Raw genomic sequence first — 19,459 nt, 5'->3', positions numbered from 1 at the left:
ATTAATCGTTGTATTCACGGCTGGGGGGGGGTGGGCGGGACACTGCCTGGGGCTGCGCCCGCCCCGCCCCCAACCCGCTCCGTGGGGTGGGGTAGGAAGAAGCCCCGCCCCTTTTCCTCCTCCCCCCGCCCCCCTCTGCGCCCAGGCCACGCCCCCACCTGCGGGGCCCCGCCCCGCCCAGGCGCGGCCCCGGCACCTGCTGAGGCGGCGGCGGCGGCGGCTCCGGCCATGGGCGCGCTCCCGCGGGCCGCGCTGGCGCTGGCAGCGCTGCTGGGTGAGCCCGGGGCGGGGGGGGGGGGCACCGGGACTGGGGGGGGGACGGGGACACACCGGGGCTGGGGAGCGGGGGGGGGGCAGCCGGTAAGATGCAGGAGAAATGGGACGCAGCGGGTCGGGCGGGAAGGAGTTGTGGGGGGGGAGGTCGGAGGTACCGGGGAGGGGGGGTCGGGTGTACCGGGGAGGGGGGGGGGGGGGGTCACCGGGCAAGGCGAGGAGCAGCCCCGGGGGGGGGGGGGGGGGGGGCACGCAGTGAGAGGTTGTAGGAGCTGGGGATCCCCGGGCAGGACGCTGGGGAGTTTTGGGAGGGGGGGGGTCACAGCAGCCAGCGGTCCCTGTCCGAAGCCTCGATCCCCCCCACCCCAGCAGGCAGGTGGGTGCTGGGAAGGGGGGGGGGGGGCATTCACACACACACCCCCCGTCTGCTTTTGGGGTGCCCCGAGAGGGGAAAATCTGGGTCCCCCGAGAAAAGCCGCTTTGTTCCATGGGATTGCCAAACGGCACCGTCCCGCACCCCCAAACCCGAAGCCACCCCTTGGGTGGGGACAGGGCACCCCAATGTGTCGGAGCCGATAATTCACCTCCCTGCACGGTGTCGGGCGGGGAAAAAAATGAATTTTTTTATCTTTTTCCCATGATAAAACCCTGCCGCCTCCCTTGTTTACCACTGCTTTATGGCCAACCCAGCTGGTTTTTGGCGGGGATGGGTCTCAACCCCTCTCTGTCTGTGGGGTTCCCACCCCCACCCCCCCATTATTCCCAACCCTACTTGAGTTTTTTCGGAAACGCAACGGTTGCTCCAAAGGGAAACGTCCCTTGGCGAAGGAGAGGCCTTTGGGGAAAGGAAACGGCCCCAAAAACAATGGCCCCGGCGTTTCCTCCCCGGCGGGACGCTGGGTGGGGGTCCCTGCTCCCGGAGCTGATGGGATTTGCTCCTTGAGGGTTTGTTTTAATTTTTTTTCCATGCTAAAAGTTAATTAAAGGGTGTTGGGATGAGGCACAGGGGTCGCTTCGTCCTTAAATCCCGCCGGGATGCAATGAAGGAGCATCCCAACGGTGTTAGTTTGCACCAGCTGGTGATGGATTCCCCCAAAAAAGTCACGCCCGAGTCCCGGGATGTGATGCGGTAGAGACTGAGAGTGCAAAACCACAGGAAAAAGATGCTTTTGAGCCCAAAAGGGGTGTTTTTCCTTTAAGTTTGCTTTCAAACATCCCATCCCCACCCTGTGGGGTCCATTCGGGATCGTGATGGGGAAAAGCAAAACAAGGGGTGATGCTCGGCATCCCTGTCCTCGTCCCCATCCCAATCCCCATTCCCATCCCCATCCCATTCCAATCCCCAACCCATCCCCATTCCCATCCTAAACCCATCCCCATCCCAATCCCATCCCCAATCCCCATTCCCATTCTATTCCCATCCCGTTCCCATCCTAATCCCATCCCCAATCCCATCCCATCCCCTTCCCATCCCATCCCCAATCCCATCCCATCCCCTTCCCATCCCATGGCCGCTTCCTTCTCCTACATCAGGGGTTAAAGCACGTTTCTATCTATAGCAAAGTCACGTATTATCATTATTATTATTTTATTTTATTTTTTTTTCCCAAATTTGGCCTCTCCGGAGGATATGGCGCTTTCTGCCCCCCCACCCCCACCCCGGGGTCGTGAGAAAAGCCACCATGGATTTTCCCAACGGACGCTGCTCCGCAGCCCGGCATCTCCTATCTGCCCATTTATAAATAGTCGGAGTTAAGGGAAGAAAAAAAAAAAAATCCCCCAAAAATAATAATAAAAAAAAAAAAAGCTGAGTGGCTGCGTCACATCACCAAGATGCTCTTTGACCTTTTTCCGAGGTTTTTTTTTTCCTAGGGGTCGTTTTTCCAGCCAGATTCCCGCTGTGTATTTTAAATCCCAAGCTTGGTCTCTTGGGATTTAATTTGGGTCTGGGTTTCACATGACTCCAGCGCCTTAATCCTATCGAGCGGGGTCATCAAACCCCAGCCGCCTCCAGCCTTTAATTCCCCATACGGTTAATAGCTTATAGGGTCGGGTGGGTTTTTTTTTGGGGGGGGGGGGGGTGCTTTTTAGGGGGCGTTCAGGCGCCTTGAGCCGGGAAGCAGCTTTTTTGGGGTGAAATGATGCGATTTTAGAAGAGGATGGGGTGTTTAATATAGGCGCAGTGATTAATATCGAGGTTGCCGTAGGCGCGTCGGGATTTAAAGGTATTTTTTCTCCATAGAGAAAAATTTCAAAGGTAAATTTAAAGGTGGTTTTGTTTGGGGTTTTTTTTCCATGGGGGAAAAAAATTAAAGGCATTTTTAAAGGTAAATGTAAAGGTATTTTTTCCCTAGGGAGAAAAATTGAAGGTATTTTTAAAGGTAAATGTAAAGGTATTTTTTCCCCTGGGGAAAAAATGGAAAGGTATTTTTAAAAGTAAATTGAAAGGTATTTTTTTTCCATAGGGAAAAAATGGGAAGGTATTTTTAAAGGTAGATGGAAAGGTCATTTTTTCCATAGGGAAAAAATCCTGGCAGATGGGCTGGAGCAGAGGGAAAACACCCGGGCAGGTGCTTAGCTCAGGGCGGCTGGATGAAAATCCAGGTTTTTCAGCCCAAATAGCAGCCTGGAGGTCCCCCCGCCCCCCCGATATGCGTATGAGTGCCGGGAGCGGCTTAATTTTTTCGATCTGGTTAAAGCATTAGAGGATTTGAAGCGGCGAGGTGGCTAAAGCTGGAGCTGATGCCAAAGGGTTCGGTCCCGTGCCCGCAGCTCAAGCACCAGCTCTCCCGGCCCTTTTTAGACTCAGATTTGGCCAAGGTGAGAAATTTTGGTTGAATTCTGCAAGTAAAAGGGGATTTTGGGGTGCAAGCATCCTCCAGATCCGGATCCATCCAACTCTCGCCAACATGATGGAGGGGGGATGATGGAGCCACGATCTCCTGTCACTGGATTTTAAAGATGACAGAGCAAAGCTGCAGCCACAGGATAGTATTAACATCATCATCATTAGGTTTCAGAGTTAACACGCCCCAGTGAGAGCACAGGGTGCCTGTCCTGCGGCAGGCGGTGGCGGGTTTGCCGCTGTTGAGACACACGGGGCTGTTTTCGTGCCTTGGTGTAGGACGGGAAACCCCCAGCCAGTGCCAGAGCATCTTTTCCCCCTCTGGAGCCTGGATTTCCCCAGGGACCCGCAGCACCCTTTGGCCCGTCACCTTTTTTGTGCCCAAAAAATGATCCTGATGGAGGAGCTGGGCTGAAAAACCTGGATTTTCCCAGCTGTTGGGGATGCCTGGAGGTTTAGGAGCTGTGGTGTCATTTAGTGAGGCCATTTGCATAATTAATGAACATATTATTATTATTATTATTATTACCATCATCATTATTATTACTACAACTACTACTACTGTTACCATCACTATTATCATTATTACTATAACTACTATCATTACTCTTCTAAAATATAATTCTATTCATAATTATTATATAATGTATATTACATAATATCTCTTTTAGTATAGAAATTACAATATATTTATTATATATCATATCTTTTCTTCTAGATTATCTAAATTTATTACAATTGTATTTATAATGACAAAGGAGACGGGCAGAAAACACCTGGATTTTCCCAGCTCTTGGGAGTGCCCGGAGGTTTAGGAGCTGTGGCATCATTTAATGATGCCATCAGCATCATTAATTAACTATATTATTAGAATTATTATTAGCCATCGTTATTATTATTATTATCAGTATTATGGTCACTATTTTCATTATTATGATCACTATTATCACTATCACATCCCCACTATTATCACTATTCTTATAGAAATTTATAATTTATTATAAATTCTATAATTTATTATAGAATATACATTATCTATTGTCTATTTTATTATAGAAATTACAATGTAATTATTAGATACCGTATATTTCCTTATATATTATCTAAATTTAACACAATTATCTTTATAACAACATATAATTCCAATATAATTCCCCTTATTTTTCCATACTAGATATTTTATTCTACCCCACAGCTCATTATAATTCATAATAACTAATAGTATCAATGATTTTGCCCCCGATGGGAGTCACGGGCAGGCTCCCTGCTGCCGTCTCCATCACCCGCCGGCATTTTTTTTCCCCCCTCGCCAGGACTTAAGGGTTTATGTTCTTAGCCCGGGTGAGCTATTTTTAAGCATCCTCACCAGACTGGGGCTGATTTCTCCTGGTTTTTTACCAGGGAAGGGAAATTTTTTTTTTTTTTTTTTTTTTAATTCCTGGGAAGACTTATCGGCCGGAGCAGAGTTTCCTGCCTGGAGCTGGAAGGCTCCGTCCGGAAACCCCGCCGATGCCTTGTCAGGAGGGGGGATGAGCGGATGCGGGGAGGAGGCTATAAATACCCCCCAGCGCCTTGTTTTCCTCTTACCACCCTTGAAAAAATCAAATTAAAACCTCTGAGTTTGTAGGGAAGAGGGTGAGGCCGTTGGGGGCTCCCTAAATCCTTCAAAACCAGGGCTTTTTCCTCAAATCCCAGGTGGCAGCAAGGGTTTGGGATGGTGGGGCAGCATCATCATCCTTCCTCCCCCCCCCACCCCTGCATCCCAATCCAGAGCATCCCTGGGGCACTGGCAGGACCCGGGCCAGCTGGGGACACGGATCGATGGGCGGGATGCAGGGATGGAGCCGCTGGGATGCAGGTCCTCGGTGGCATTCCCCCCGGGAAAAAAAAAAAAAAAAACAACCCACACAGCAAAAACCCCCAAAACAAACCCAGCCTCGCCTGAGCCGATTAATTTTCTGGCTGAGTCTTATGGGCAAAGCCAGGGAATAATTATCCCCGGGGAGCCGAGCATCCTTCGCTGCTCCGTTGTACCAGCTCGTATCCCGTTGCCTCCTCCCAGTGGGATTTGGGGGGGATGCTGGGATGCAGGGGACACGGGGATGGGGTATTTGGGATGGGATGCGATGGGATGGGGGGGGGGGGGCGGGAGAGGCCACCCATAAATAATCCCAGTTTAGCGCTGGCGGCAAAAAGGGGGGATGCTGGGAAGGGCTTGTGGGGTGCATATGGGTGCCCCCGCACCCAAAAATGAATCCCATGGGGTGGAGGATCTGGTGCGGCATCCTAGCGGGGGGGGAGTCGGGGTACCCCAATACTGAGCTAAAGGGGGGTGTCCGGCTGCTGGAGCCCCTTGGGGAGAGGCGGGGGTCCCCTAGGAGGGGGGGGATTTTCGGCCAGAGGTTTTCCCATCCTGGGATGGGGAGGGGTGGGGGGAAACAGGGATGGGAGGGAACGGCATTGTCCTGCATCCTCCGGAGCAGCCGGAAAGCCCTTCCCGTGGCGGGGCAGGAGGAAAAATGTCCTCCCGGCCCAACTTCCCAGCGATAACCTGGGATTGTTGGGTTTTCCCTTGGGAACGGGGAGGTTTTTCCAACAATCGGTGGGGTTTTTATGGAAAAATGGCACCGGGGGGGGGTTGAGTCACGTCCCGTTTTCTTCCCTTTCCGGGCGCGGGCAGGTGTCTCCTCGGCCATGCTGGAGGTGCACGTGGGGACAGGCTCGGTCTTCTCCGTGGAGGGGCAGCAAGCGGTGCTGCCCGCCTGGTACACCAGCCGCTCCCAGAAGAAGCCCTACGTCACCTGGCTGCTGGATAAGGACGATGCCGACCCCTTCCAGGTGAGAGGTGGGGAGGGGATGTGGTGGGGCACGGAGGGGGACAAGCGGGGAGGTGGCCATGGTGGGGGGGGTGCCCATGGTGGGGAGATGACCACGATGGGGGGGAACCTTGTGGTGCCCACAACGGGGAGATGCCCATGATGGGGATATGCCCATGGTACCTGCAGTGGGGAAGTGCTTGTGGTGCCCGCAGTGGGGAGATGCCCACCATGGGGCGGTGCCCGTGGTACCCATGATGGGGAGGGAAATGCCCGTGTTGCCTTCAATGGAGAGGTGCTTGTGGTGTCCATGGTGGGGAGATGCTCATGGTGCCCAAATGGGGAGATGCCCATGATGGGGGAAAGCTCATGGTGCCCGTGAGGGAGAGATGTCCACCATGGAGAGGTGCTCGTGGTGCCTATGATGGGTAGATGTCCATGATGGGGACATGACTGTGGTACCTGCAGTGGGGAGGTGCTTGTGGTGCCCACGGTGGGGGGATGCTCGTGGTGCCCACGATGGGGAGGTGCCTCTGATGGGAAGGTGTCCACGATGGCAGATGCTTATGGTGCCTACAGTGGGGAGATGCCCATGATGGGGAGATGCTCGTGGTGTCCAAGACGGGGAGATGTCCACCATGGGGCGGTGCCCATGGTACCCATGATGGGGAAACACCCATGTTGCCTTCAATGGGGAGGTGCTTGTCGTGCCCATGGTGGGGGGATGCTTATGATGGGGCGAAGCTTGTGGTGCCCATGATGGAGAGCTGTCCACCATGGAGAGGTGCCCATGGTACCTATGATGGGGACATGCCCGTAGTATCTGCAATGGGGAGGTGCTCGTGTTGCCCACGGTGGGGGGATGCTCGTGGCGCCCACGGTGGGGAGGTGCCCATGATGGGGTGAAGCTCATGGTGCCCACCATGGGGAGGTGACCACCATGGGGAGATAGCCATGATGGGGGAGATGCTCGTGGTACCCACGATGGGGAGGTGCCCATGATGGTGGGATGCTCATGGTGACCATGATGAGGTGGTGCCCGTGATGGGGTGAAGCTCATGGTGCCCATCATAGGGAGGTGCCCACCATGGGGTGGTGCCCACAGTGCGGGGGATGCTCGTGGTGCCCGTGATGGGGAGGTGCCCTCGACGGGGAGATGCTCATGGTGATGGTGTTGTGTAGATGCCCATGATGAGGTCATGCCTGTGGTGCCTGCAATGGGGAGGTGCTTATGGTGCCCACGATGGGGAGATACCAATGATGGGGAGATGCCCTTGGTAGGAGGATGCTCACGGTGCCCACGATGGGGAGATGCCCACGGTTCCCACGCCCTGGATGCTCAGGGCAGGTGAGGATGGAGGGGGCTCATGCAGCAACCGCTACTCCGCAAAATTTGGGATTTGGCAGGGGGGGGGCGGCTTCCTCTCCTGCGACACCATCTGGAGGTTGACCAAAGCAGGCGTTTTTCCCCGCCGTGCAGATCCTGACCTACCTGGACGGGATGGTGAAGGTGGAGGAGACGGACCTGAAGCCCCGCGTGGGGTTCCTGTACCCCGTCCTCACCCACAACATCTCGGTCTTCATCAACGCCACCCGGGAGCACGACTCGGGCCAGTACATGTGCACCGTCAACGTGGTGGACGACGACAGCGGCACGGGCAAGAACATCGGCGTCATCAACCTCACCGTCCTGGGTAAGGCTCCGCCGGTCGCCCTGGCTCCCTTCGACCTGACCCCCCCCCCCCCCCTCCCCGTCACGATGTCCCTCGGGACTAACGCGGGTGCCCGCAGTGCCGCCAGCCTCCCCCGCCTGCCAGCTGCACGGCAACCCCACCGTGGGAGCCAACGTGACGCTGAGCTGCGCCTCCGAGAAGGGGAAGCCCTCGCCCGCGTACCAGTGGCAGCGCACGGCTCCCACCCTGCAGGTCTTCTTCCCCCCTGCCCAGGGTAAGGTGGCACCGGGGTCGGGGGGGGGGCGGGACGGGACGGGGGACAGACACCAGGGGAGCGGAGTCGGGGGGCTGGAAAATCCCAGGAAGCTTCAGCTGGGGGATGCTTTTGGCCGCGTCCCTTTAACTCTGCCCGTTCCTGGCCTCGCTGTGTGAGCGGGCAGGGGAATATCCCCTTAACTCTGCCCGCTCCCTGCACAAGGAAGGAGGGGGGGGGATTTGGGGGGAGGGTGGCCGTGGAGCAGCACCCAAATTTTTCACCCGTAGACCGGGCCAGGGGCACCCTCAAGCTGACCAACCTCTCCATGGAGATGTCGGGTCTCTACGTCTGCGTGGCCGAAAACCGAGCGGGTTCGGCCAAGTGCAGCATCGTCCTGGAGGTGCACTCAAGTGAGTACGTGTCCGCAGGGCTGGGGGGGGGGGGGGGACGGGACATGGTCCCCGCGAGGTCCCTGTGGGGTCCCCGTGGGAATAAGGGGGGAGGCGAACTCCCCCCCGCCGCCTCTCTGTCTCTCTCCGGCAGCTAGCACCAAAGCCGTCATTGCCGGTGCCGTGCTGGGCTCCCTGGGCGCCCTCGCCACTGTCATCTTCTTCGCCCGGCGGGTCGTTGGCTACCGGAGGAAAAAACGTGATAGCCAGGAGGAGGCAGCCAATGAGATCAAGTGAGGCACCCCTCCTGTGGAGGAGGTTCAAATCGTCATCACTAGGTTTCAGGGTTAATGTGGGAGGAGGAGGTTTCCATCTCTGGCCAGTCATCGCTAGGTTTCAGGAGTAACAGAGGAGGGAAGGAGGTTTCTACCTCTGGCCAGTCATCATTAGGTTTCAGAGTTAAACAGGGCATTTTTCCACCTCTGTTTTTCCCCCTTTCCCTCTTGTGCCCTTGTTTTGGGGTCCGGGAGCTCTGCGCAACCTCAGGGGCCCCGTTGCTTTGCAGGGGTGGGGGGGAATGCTGGGGAGGGGAATAGCGGGGTTTCCCGGTGCCGATGCCAGTCTCTCCGACGCTGTCCCCTCTCGGCAGGGAAGATGCCGTGGCCCCCAAAACCCCCTCGTGGGCGAGGAGCCCAGCTTCGGACACCATCTCCAAAACCAGCACCTTGTCCTCCATCGGCGGCACCCGGGAGAAACCCTACGGAGCCAAACCCCCCTCCGACACCGCTTCCATCCTCACCGCCACCGGCAGCTACCGGGGACCCCCACCCCGGGGAGGGGGACGCACCCCCAGCCTCTCCCCCCCCGCCGTTAACGGGGCCCCCCAACGTCGCCAGGATCCGGCCCCCCCCCCCGGGGTCGTTGCCCCCCTCCAGCTTGGCACGGGCGGGCGCCATCCCTGTCATGGTGCCGGCGCAGAGCCGAGCTGGATCCTTGGTGTGAGCCCCCTCCCAAAAAAAGGGGTGCTTGTATCCGGCACACACCACCACCCTCCCCCATTTTCTGGGGTGTTTTTTTCCCTTTTGGTTTTTTTTTTTTTTTCTTTTTAAAAGACGCCTCGAGCAGCTAGACTCGTCGTGGGGTTGTTTAATGGGTGCAGGAGGCTCCCCAGGTTTGGGGGGCCGAGTCTCCCCGTAAATATAACACCCCAAAATAGCCCCAGCCCCGCCCAGAGGGGGGGGGTCCTCTTCTTTTTTTTTTTTTTTTATATATATATATATATCTATATCTCAGTTGAAATGGGGGATTTTTCATAAAAGAGCATTAAAAGCGGCGGGGGGGGGCGACAAGGGGTTGGGGGGGAGATGCACTTTTTTTAGGGGTTTTCTGATTAAAAGCTGGCCGTGCTGTCCGGTGCTGTGGTTTTGGGTGAGTTTGCGGGGATTTAGGGGGTTGTGGGTCCTACGTCCCTCTGGGTGATGTCATAGCAACTGTGTGATGTCATGGTGGCTGGGTAATGTCACATTGCACCGGCCAGGGTCCTCAGGATGGCGTCCTGGCATGCGTGTGTTGTCACACCCCAAGACCCATCGCCTGTCCATCACCGTGATGTCACACCCTGCCCCGGTCCTGAGTCGGGCGGTATGATGTCACAGTGAGCGTGTGGCATCACAGCATCCGACTCATGTCTGTTGGACATCACGCTGGCTGTCACATGTCCATCAGTGGTGTTGTGCGTGCCTGCATGATGTCTCGCTCACCATCACGCTGTCAGCAGTGACATAACACATGCCTGTATGACATCGTGCCTCTGATCACGTCTAGCAGTGACGTCCCACACACCTGTATGATGTCACAGCAGCCGTCACACATTCAACAGCGACGTCACACCACCCAACTTCACGGCTGCACAGCATCACACGAGCTATGTCCCACCCACGAGCGGCGTCACGCCGCGCCCCGCACGCTTGCGTGATGTTGTGCCAGCCGTCGCGTGCCCTGCCGTGATGTCACACGCCTGTACGCTGTCACACTGGCCGTCGTGCACCTGCCAGTGATGTCACGCACGCACGTGTGACATCGCTGCTGGGCATCACCCGCCCCATGGCCATCCCGCCTCCGCGCCGCTGTGACCTCACCGCTCCGCCGGGTGACTTCGAAAGGCGCCAAGGACAGGCTGGGCCTCCGGCAGGGACGTTTATTGGGGCGGGGGGGGGACGGGGTGGGGGGGGGCAGGCGGGGACAGGGCCCGGCTGCGGGGGGACCCCGGGGGGAGCATGCAGGGGGCGGCGGGGCGAAGCGGGGGCTCCTGGGCCTCGGCGGTCTGCAGCGAGGGGGGTCCGGGGAGCGCCTGGCGGCCCCTGCAAGCAAGGAGAGAGCCGTCAGCCCTGGGCCTGAGCTCTGCCTGCGCCCTGCCTGCGCCCTGCTCCTGCAGCCTGCTGCTGCAACCTGCCTGCACCCTGCTCCTGCAGCCTGCCTGCACCCTGTCCATGCCCTGCTCCTGCACCCTGCTCCTGCAGCCTGCCTGCACCCTGTCCATGCCCTGCTCCTGCACCCTGCTCCTGCAGCCTGCTGCTGCAACCTGCGCTCTACCTGCACCCTGCTCCCGTACCCTGCTGCTGCACCCTGCTGCTGCACCCTGCTTCTGCATCCTGCTCCTGCATCCTGCCGCTGCAACCTGTGCCTTGCCTGCAGCCTGCCCGCACCCTGCCCCTGCCCTCTTTGCAGCCTGCCCACACCCTGCTCCTGTGGCTTGCAACCTCTCCGCGCCCTCCCCTGCCCTGCCTGCACCCTGCCTATGCCCTACTTGCAGCTCACCCACACCCTGCCTGCACCTTGCCTGTGCCCTGCTCCTGCACCCTTGTCCTGCCCACCTCCCACTGCTGCCTGCAACCTGCCCTCACCCAGCCCAGCAGCCAGGGGCCGGGGGGGGACACCCAGCCCGGGGCCCCCCAAGAGCAGAGGACCCTGGAGGGAGAGGGTGCACCCAGCTTACCTGATGCAAGCTGGCTCAGCCCACCTGACGAGGCAGCCATAACGAACCTCATGGTCCTAATGAGCTTCACAGCCCCTGTGCTTGGCAGCTGCCTCCCTGTTACATGCCCAAGTGCATCCTCACTGAATCCTCACCGCAGCCCTATTGCATCCTCACTGCATCCCCGTTGCTGCCCCACTGCATCCCCATTGCTTTCCCATTGCATCCTTGGTTCCTTCCCACTGCATCCCCACTTCATCCCCATTGCTTCCCCACTGCGTCCCCATTGCTTTCCCACTGCATCCTTGGTTCCTTCCCACTGCATCCCCACTGCTGCCTCATTGCATCCCCAGTGCATCCCCACTTCATCCCCACTGCATCCTCAGTTCATCCCTGTTGCATCCCCACTGCCTCCCAGTTGCATTCCCACCAGCCCCGCCACAAACACGTGGCCGTGCCGGCAGCAAGACCTCCCTGCCGCTAACCCCAAACTGGCCTTCCCGGTAGCCAGGGCTGTTCCCCGCTCACCACGCCGGCACGGCGCGGGGTACGGCACAACCAGCCAGCCCCCCCCGGGCCCCGATGCCACGCGGCCTCGGCACTGTGGGTGCTTTTTAAATTTACCTTTTCCTGCCAGGAGACTGTGACACAGGCTTTTAAAAATAGCATGTGCTGAGGCGAGGCGTTCGGGGTGGTGTTGCTAAGGGAGAAATTCAATTCAAATCTAGGGCTTCGCCTTCCCATGCTAACTACTACGGCGCGCTCCCAAAATTAGGGCAGGCAGGGGCTGCCTGCCTGCCGCTGCCTGCATGCTTTCACCTCCTGGGAAGAAAACCCCCTTCTCCATCCCGAATCGGCGCGGGGAAGGATGCTCGGAGCAGCAGCCTTGTAAAAATGACCCCGATTTTGGGCGAGGGGGGGATAAGGGAGAGTTTGGGGCATACCTAGTCGCCGTTGCGGAGGTCGCTGCCACGGGTGCTGTTGGCGCACTCAGCGTCCTTGGTTTTCCGATCGATCTCACCCCCTTTGATCTTCTTGCGGGTCATATGGCCACGGAAACTAGCCTGGATCTTGGCGGCCGCCGCGTTGGCGTCGGGATCGTCCAAGGGGATGTCCAGGATGTCCTCATCCAGCTTTGTGCAGGCTCCCTCCTGCCGGCGCCAATGTGAGGGTTACGGCTGGTGGCACCCCAAAAAGGGCATATCCCCCCCAGTTTAATCCATTAAATAAGGTCCTAAATTAGGCCCTGTGCTAAAAATTAGGGTTCATTCTTTGCTAAAAATTAGGGTTCTTTTTGCTAAAAATCAGAGTCCCTTGCAGGTGTCTTGGGGGATTTGCAACCGAAGGTGCAGGGGGTGGTAAAATGTTTCACCCCCTGCTCGTCCCTAAATCACCACCCGGCTGCAAGAAGCCAAACCCCAGCCAGCCCTGCTGGGATCGGACCCTGCTTCCCCAAGGGTTGTGATCCAGGGAGAGGAGCATCCACGGGAGCAGAGGGTGGGTTTTTGGGAGGGGGATTTTTGGCGCAGGGGGGGGGGTCACACCGCGCAAGGCGAGCTGGCCGTGCCTCAGTTTCCCCTTCCCTCACAGCCTGTTGCATCCACCTGCATCCCTGCTCAGGGCTTTGGCTGAAAACACCAGGAAATTTGGGCAGGGAGCAATGCCAGAGAGGAGGAAAAGCCCTCCCCCCCCCAAGGATGAATCACTGCAGCCCACTCCCCTCCGGCCGCATCCCACCGGAGCGGTTGGACCCAACCTCGAGGTCAAGGGGGGAAAAAAAAAACACGGGAAAAAGAAATGAGATGGGAGCCAGCTGGCGTTGGATACTCCGGTGTCGGCAGCGGCGGGGGGGGGTGCATCCTTTGCAACACCCTGGGTGTGCTTTAAAGGATTTAAAGGAGGGGGGTTTTTTGGAGGGGGGGGTATCTGGAAACTGCAGATTTGGGGCGGGGGGGGGGGGGGGGGCGGGGAAATGCTCTTCCCCTCGGTGTGCCACGGCTCCGCAAAGTTGCTCGGGTTGTTTTACCGTCGTGAAAGGTGAGGGGAGCAAAAGAGCGGCGGCGGCTTAAGTGACGGGTCTGAGGTGGAAATGATATGTCCAGGGTGGAAATGTTATAGCCAGGGCTGGAAATCCTATAGCCAGGGCAGAAATCCTATAGCCAGGGGGAGGAAATCCTATATTCAGGGCAGAAATCCTATATATGGGGGGGGAAACACACACAGACGACACCTATATCCAGGGGAGAAATCCTATATCCAGGAGAGAAATCCTATATGCAGGGGAGAAATCCTATATACAGGTCAGGTAAATCTATATACAGGAGAGAAATCCTATATTCAGGGGAGAAATCCTATATTCAGAGGAAGAAATCCTATATGCAGGGGAGAAATCCTATATGCAGGGCAGATAAACCCTATATGCAGGGCAGATAAACCCTATATGCAGGGGGGGATAAATCCTATATGCAGGGTGGGTTCTGCCTCTCTGGAGGCACCCAGGAGGGCAGACGGGTGCTTCTCTCTGTGCTGCCAGCTGAGCAGGAAGGGGAAAAAGGGGAAAAAAAGCGAGGGGGAGAAAAGGGGGGAAAGAGGGGAAAAAAAAAGGGTGAAAAAAAGGGAGAAAGGGGGAAAAAAGATGTGGTTTTCTGCTGGATCAGCTCCCCGAGCCAGCTGGCGGCTGGGCAGCAAGCGGTGCTCACCCTGGGGTGCGGACGGAGGGGTGCAGCCCCCTGCTCACCCCAATTTATCCCTTTATCCATAAGCAACCCTGATCCTGCCTGGAGAGTAATTGGCAGGGGGGGAGCAAAGCAGAACCCCCTGTCTCGCCACTGGATTTGGGATGGGGGGGACTTTCCGGACCGGGATGTGGGATGCTGGCCATGGTGCGGGGTGCCTGCCGGCCCCAGCGGGACAGATCCTGAACTGGTGTGAAATGGGAGCGGGGGGGGGGGTTTAGGGGAGGGGGGGGGATATGGGCCTGGGGGTTTGCAACAGCACTGGGTGGGCGGGTGGGGGACACACACGGAGTCGGTTGAGGTCTTGGGTGCAGCACCCATCGCAGCATCAACCCCCTTGCAAATACTCCCCCTCCTCCATCACCACCCCAAATCCCCTCCGCCACCCCCGTACCCCACTCCATGGTGGGGGGGGGGGGGGGCCAATACTAATACTACTAATAAATTAAATGCAGAAAAAAATGAGGTGCTGGGAGAAAAGAGGGGGGGACCTACGTTGCAGCAGTCCATGGCGGAGGATGGGTGGGTGGCCAGCGATGGGCGAGGGGCTCCGGCAGGGTCTCGCTTCCCCGGCAGCTCTCCCAGCGCAGGTGGCAAGTTGAGCGGAGCCGCTTGCCTACGTAATGCGCTTTCCTCCGGGCGAGCCTATCAGCCCTACACCCCTGCCAGGCTTTTAGAGAGTGTGGGGGGGTGTTTCTTATTTTTTTTTTTCCCTTTCTCCTCTTTTTTTTTTTTTTTTTTTTTTTTTTACCTCCTCCAATTTTATTTCACAGCCTCCAACTCCCTCCTAACACTTAAAGGAGCCGGCAGCTCGCATCGGAGTTTCGTGCAATATAAAATTACACGCGGAGGATGCGATCAAATATTTAACGGCGGTTTCGCCCTCAGCGTGGTGGGTTTAATAGGGCCGTATTGAAATTTGCAGCGATTTTGGGGGGGGCAGAGGGGGGCCGAAGCTGCAGCAAATGGGGGCGATGGGTTATTTTTGGGGGGGGGGTGCTTGGCCCGCAGTTATGCTGGAGGGGGGTTTTGCCCCCCCTGGGGTTTGTTTGCACGGGAGGGGTAAAAACTTCACGACCTACTTAGGGCTTGGTCCTGAAGGAGGGTGAGGATGGGGATGATGAGGATGATGAGGATGGCGAGGATGAGGATGGTGAGGAAGGGTGGGCATGGCGGGACACCGCGTCCCACCGAGCATCTGCTGAAGCCCAGGGGTGATGTCCCCAAACGGGCTCCACGCGGAGGACGGGGCTCCGCTTTTGGGGTTTGGGGGTCCCTTCCCTGCTCGCAGGAGCATCCCACCCCCCCAAATTTGGGGTGTTTTCCAGCCAGACCTGCAAACCCAGCCATTTTTCCAGACCTCGGCGCTCTCTGCGGACCCCGCTTTCACCTTTGGACCATGCCGAGGTGCCGGGGCTAGCGGGGTGAGATGGGGGGACCCCCGGAAAGAGGAGGGACCCCCCCAGGGTGATGCAGGGGGCTGCAGCCCACAGCCCCCCGCATCGCCTGCCTCTCGCCTCTAATCCGGGTTTGGGAGTTGCTAAGCAACTGCATAAGTCGCCCGTGGGCTCCAAGCACCGATGCCGGCTCCGGCCGGCCCCCGAAAAGCGGCGTGGCCCCCCCAGCCAGGCACCAGCACCCCGCAGCCTGTCAACACGGTCGGGCCTTGCCGACCCTCGCCGGCCTGGCTTGCTCACGGGGGTCTGCCCTGCTTGGGGGGGCCTGGTGGCATCGACCTTCCTCCTTGCCATCGGTGGCATCATCGTCATCACTGTCCCATTGACATCAGCGTCCCCGTTCGTGGCACTGGCACTGTCCCCACTGCTGCCACCATCCCCGTCCCCATCCCCTGGCCTCATCCCCATCGCCTCCACCACCGTCACCGTCCCCGTCCCCGTCCCCACCACTGTCCCCATCCCCATCCCAACCGTCATCCCCGTCCCCATCCCCACCATCGTCCCCTTTCCTGTCCCCATACCAACCACCATCCCCATCATGATCCCCATCCCCATTCCTGTCCCCATCACCCCTACCCCTGCCCCCAACCCCAATTTCCACCCCATCAGCTCTGTCCCCACCCTTGTCCCCATGCCCCTGCCATCCCCAACCTCAATCCCATCATCATCATCTTTGTCCCCAGCCCTCTCACCACCCCCACCATCACCCTCGTCCCTGTCCCTGTCCCCATCCTTGTTCCCGTTCCCATCTCTGTCCCCGAGGCCACTGCAGGCGGTGGCATCCCCTGCCCCCCGCCCTGCACTCCCAGCTCCCCAGGGCACCCAGACCACCCTGCTCCCCATCCCGTCCCAGGTACAAGGAGGGTGCAGCCCACCCCTGCTGCCCCCCCATCACTGCTTCACCCACCCTTCACTAGCCGATGGGGGTCAGCCACCCCCTCCCATGCAGCACCCAGGGACCCAAACCCACACACAGGGACATGGGTGCTCCCCAAGCATCCCTCGATTCCCCCGCCAGCCGTCGGCACCTGGATCTCCCCACCGGAGCCGCATTTCCACCACCACCTCTTCCCACCAGCGCGGCGGGGGGGGGGGGGGAATAGCTCTGCTCCAGAAAACCCCGCTCCAGCTTCCAGGCGAAGCCTCGGCTGCTCTGCTGGGATTTTTAGATAGGAAAAAGATCCCTTTCCCTTGTTTTTTTAGACCCTCCAGACCCATCGCTGCCTGCTCCGGCAAGGGAAGACAGGCTGTTTTGGGGGGAGACGAGCGGAAAGGGTTTTTGGGGTGACTCATGCATCGAGGATCTGGGAAAAGCAGCCCCAAAACTAGGATGCAAAATGCTGGGAGGATCATCCTGGTACCAGTAAACCCCCCCAAGAAGCACAAAACTGGGGGGTTTGGGAGCAGTTTCGATGCAAGAGAGGACAGCACCCCATTTTTGCCAACAGCACGCAGCCTCCCTATCCCCAAAAATCCCCTCCGGCCGCGGCCCCCCAGTCCTGGCAGAGCTGCCGAGTGCCGGCGTCTCCCGCAGGCTGCGGCTGCGGAGGAGGGACGTGAAATGCCAGAACATTTCTAATTATTAACGGCAGTTTTTGAGCCCATTCCAGGCTCTGCGTTTTTCCTCCCTGGGTTCCCTCATCCAAGAAAACAACCCACCCCGGGGCGCAACATGGGGGGGGGGGGGGAATATTGGGGTGATGTTTTTCCAGGTGCTCCAACATCTCCAAAATCTGAAACCCGATAAAATAACTTGTATTTTGGAAGGGAGGGGCGGACACCACAGGTGGCAAGACCCCCTGGAAACGTCCCACCATCGTGGTTTGAGATGGTGGCACTGAGGTGTTATAAAAATCCTTAAAAAAAAAAAGAGGGGGGGGGGGAATTTCATGCTGGAAAGGTGCCCTGGGCAGGCAGCGCTGCCGGCTGCCGAAGCAGGAGCCGGCAGCCGGTGAGGCGGTGCTGGGAGGGGGGGGGTCAAGGCGTAGCCGGTTGGCATCAGCCCCGGCGTGGGGTCCCCGCCAGCTTTTTTTCCCCATCCCTCCTTCCTGTTTTTACCGGGGGAGCCGCCGCCGTGCCCCGTGCTGTGGGCGAGCACCGCACGCCGCATATGGCCGGCTCCCCCCCCCCGGGGAAAAACAGGAAGGGGGAGGTGAAACTGGGGTGAGCAAGGGGGGGGGGGGCTTCAGTCACCCCCCCAAAAAAAGAGCAGCTGGTTTTGACGCAAACCCCGTCACCCCTTTTTTTTCAGCGCTGGTTGGGATTTTGAAACCACTTTGATGGGAAAACAGGAATTTCACTGGTTGGAATGGGATGGTGGCCTCCCCAGTGCTCCCCAAAATGCCACAGAGGCATCTCAGCTCGGGGGGGGGAAGAAAAGGAGCAATGTCACATCCCTCCTTCACGCGGGGACGCTATTAAATTTTTGACAACCTCCAGGGATGCAGGGGCCTAAATATAGAGCCTTAAAATATCATCTCAAGCTCAGCCCAGCTCCTAAACCTGGGGTTTTTTTTAGGGGAGAAATCTCAGGTGAGAGTCGCTAATAACAGCGGGGACCTCATTAATAAAAATTCTCATTAAAAAAGTGCCGCCGGGGTGGGACGGGAGATAGTTGCCTGCCTCCGAGAGAAGGGCAGGAGCCTGGTGGGGAAATTGAGGGGTTTGGTTTTTTTTTTTTTTCCGAGTCGTTGTACCTCATTTTGGGTTCAGATGTTGCCAAATGGGGGATGTGGGGCGAGCACTCAGGTCAGGTCCCCGGAGAGGTGTCCCTTTTAAAGAGGGTTATGGGGGTGCGATCCCCTTCACCCATCAGTTTGCTCCTCTCTGCTGCATCATGGTGAGGATTTGGGGCAGGAGTCATGGTGCGTCCGTGCTGCTGGGTGCTGTCAGCTACCCCTGATGCTGTTTTGGGCTCAAATAGCCCTGTTTTGGGTGTGGGCGCTGTGTCCCTTACCGTGTCTGTGGATGTGGCGCTGCCTGCCTGCTCCCCTGACTTCTCCTCCTCCTTGTCCTTGTCCTCCTTCTCCTTGTCCTCCCCTGGCTCCTGGAGGAAAAGCAGGAAACCCTAAAATTTAGGTGGTGTGGGACAAGGGCAGCAGGGCCAGGGTGGGTACGGGGTCCCAGCCCTTCACCTCAGGCACCCCAAATTTGGGACCAGAGGGGCAGGCAGGGAGGGCAGCCTACCTGGAAAAGAGACTGGGTGAGAACCTCGTCCTCCAGCCGGGTTCCCCACACCACCAGGTCAGCTGAGCTGTCTGGGGAAGGAGGAGGTTTGATGCCACGTAGGATGGGCACGCGGGGCAGGGCTGGTGGCACGAGGGATGGGCATGATGGGAAGGTGCAAAGTCCCTCAAGGACGGGCACAAGGGGCAGGTGTGGTGCCCTGGGCGACGGGCACATGGGGCAGGCACAACGCCATGGGCGATGGGCACACGGGGCAGGAGTGACACCCTGGGTGATGGGCACTCGGGGAAGGCACGATGCCACGGGTGATGGGCACATGGGGCAGGAGCGACACCCTGGGTGGCAGGCACGCACGGCAGGTGTGATGCCACGCAGGACAGGCAGGCAATGCAGCATGGGGCAGGGGATGGAGGTGCAGGGATGGGTGCTGCTGGGCCGGGCCACTCACCCTCTCTCTGCTCCAGCAGCGTTTGGAAGTGCTGAGCGGCAAAGGCCACCACATCGGTGGGCTGTGCCCGCAACACCTCCAGTGCCAGCCCCTCCAGCAGGTTTTTGAAGCCGGCGGGCGGCCGCAGGGTGGTGCTGGAGGAGGGGATGGACATGGCTGCCTCTCCCGGGCCCCCCCGCAGCGGCACAGCCGGGATTAGCCGCTACCCGCACCCCACGCTGGCCCGACCGGGCACGGCCGGGACTCGAACCTGCGGCCCGAGAGAGGACGGGTCGGGCTGGTGGATAACGCCGCCGCTAGGGGGCGCTCCCACACCCCCGCAACCGCACCGCCTGCCGCGCCTGCGCACTGCCGCCTCTAACTGCGCCTGCGCGGCAGCTGCCCGGGCAGGGCGGGGTGAGCGGTCG

The 19,459-nt window shown here is 58.5% G+C and overlaps 2 protein-coding genes across 3 annotated transcripts; one reads left to right on the top strand and one right to left on the bottom strand.

Annotated features, from left to right (window-relative positions):
• The first annotated feature begins 174 nt into the window (after nucleotides 1-174).
• On the top strand, nucleotides 175-9,667 carry ESAM (endothelial cell adhesion molecule). The gene is given in 8 exon segments (XM_030021249.1): nucleotides 175-274; nucleotides 5,799-5,956; nucleotides 7,415-7,628; nucleotides 7,726-7,881; nucleotides 8,151-8,273; nucleotides 8,407-8,545; nucleotides 8,902-9,157; nucleotides 9,159-9,667. Coding segments are annotated over 8 exon segments (1,188 nt in total). The 5' UTR covers nucleotides 175-228; the 3' UTR covers nucleotides 9,255-9,667.
• NRGN (neurogranin) lies at nucleotides 9,379-19,306 on the bottom strand. Of its 2 annotated transcripts, XM_030021253.2 has the most exons (5): nucleotides 19,053-19,306; nucleotides 18,605-18,675; nucleotides 18,375-18,464; nucleotides 12,171-12,377; nucleotides 9,379-10,612 (listed from the first exon to the last, which is right to left on the bottom strand). In XM_030021253.2, exons 1-4 carry the CDS (start codon nucleotides 19,204-19,206, stop codon nucleotides 12,171-12,173), a joined length of 522 nt encoding a protein of 173 aa, XP_029877113.1. In that variant the 5' UTR covers nucleotides 19,207-19,306; the 3' UTR covers nucleotides 9,379-10,612. The 2 variants fall into 2 exon arrangements, with proteins under 2 accessions (XP_029877113.1, XP_029877114.1); XM_030021254.2 differs by lacking the exons at nucleotides 18,375-18,464; nucleotides 18,605-18,675; nucleotides 19,053-19,306 and adding an exon at nucleotides 14,457-14,655.
• Nucleotides 19,307-19,459: the final 153 nt, after the last annotated feature.

This window comes from Aquila chrysaetos, chromosome 8 (assembly GCF_900496995.4).
Source record: "Aquila chrysaetos chrysaetos chromosome 8, bAquChr1.4, whole genome shotgun sequence".
NCBI classification, from domain to species: Eukaryota; Metazoa; Chordata; class Aves; order Accipitriformes; family Accipitridae; genus Aquila; species Aquila chrysaetos.
Note: the sequence above shows the minus strand (reverse complement) of the source record. Positions and strands in the feature narration are given on the sequence as shown.

Excerpts from the sequence above, each read along its gene's own strand:
- NRGN (XM_030021253.2), bottom strand. The coding sequence starts at position 19,206 with ATGTCCATCCCCTCCTCCAGCACCACCCTGCGGCCGCCCGCCGGCTTC. Across the intron at positions 18,676-19,052 it reads GCTGCTGGAGCAGAGAGAGG|ACAGCTCAGCTGACCTGGTG; the intron begins GTGAGTGGCCCG and ends CTCCTTCCCCAG. Across the intron at positions 18,465-18,604 it reads TCACCCAGTCTCTTTTCCAG|GAGCCAGGGGAGGACAAGGA; the intron begins GTAGGCTGCCCT and ends CTTTTCCTCCAG.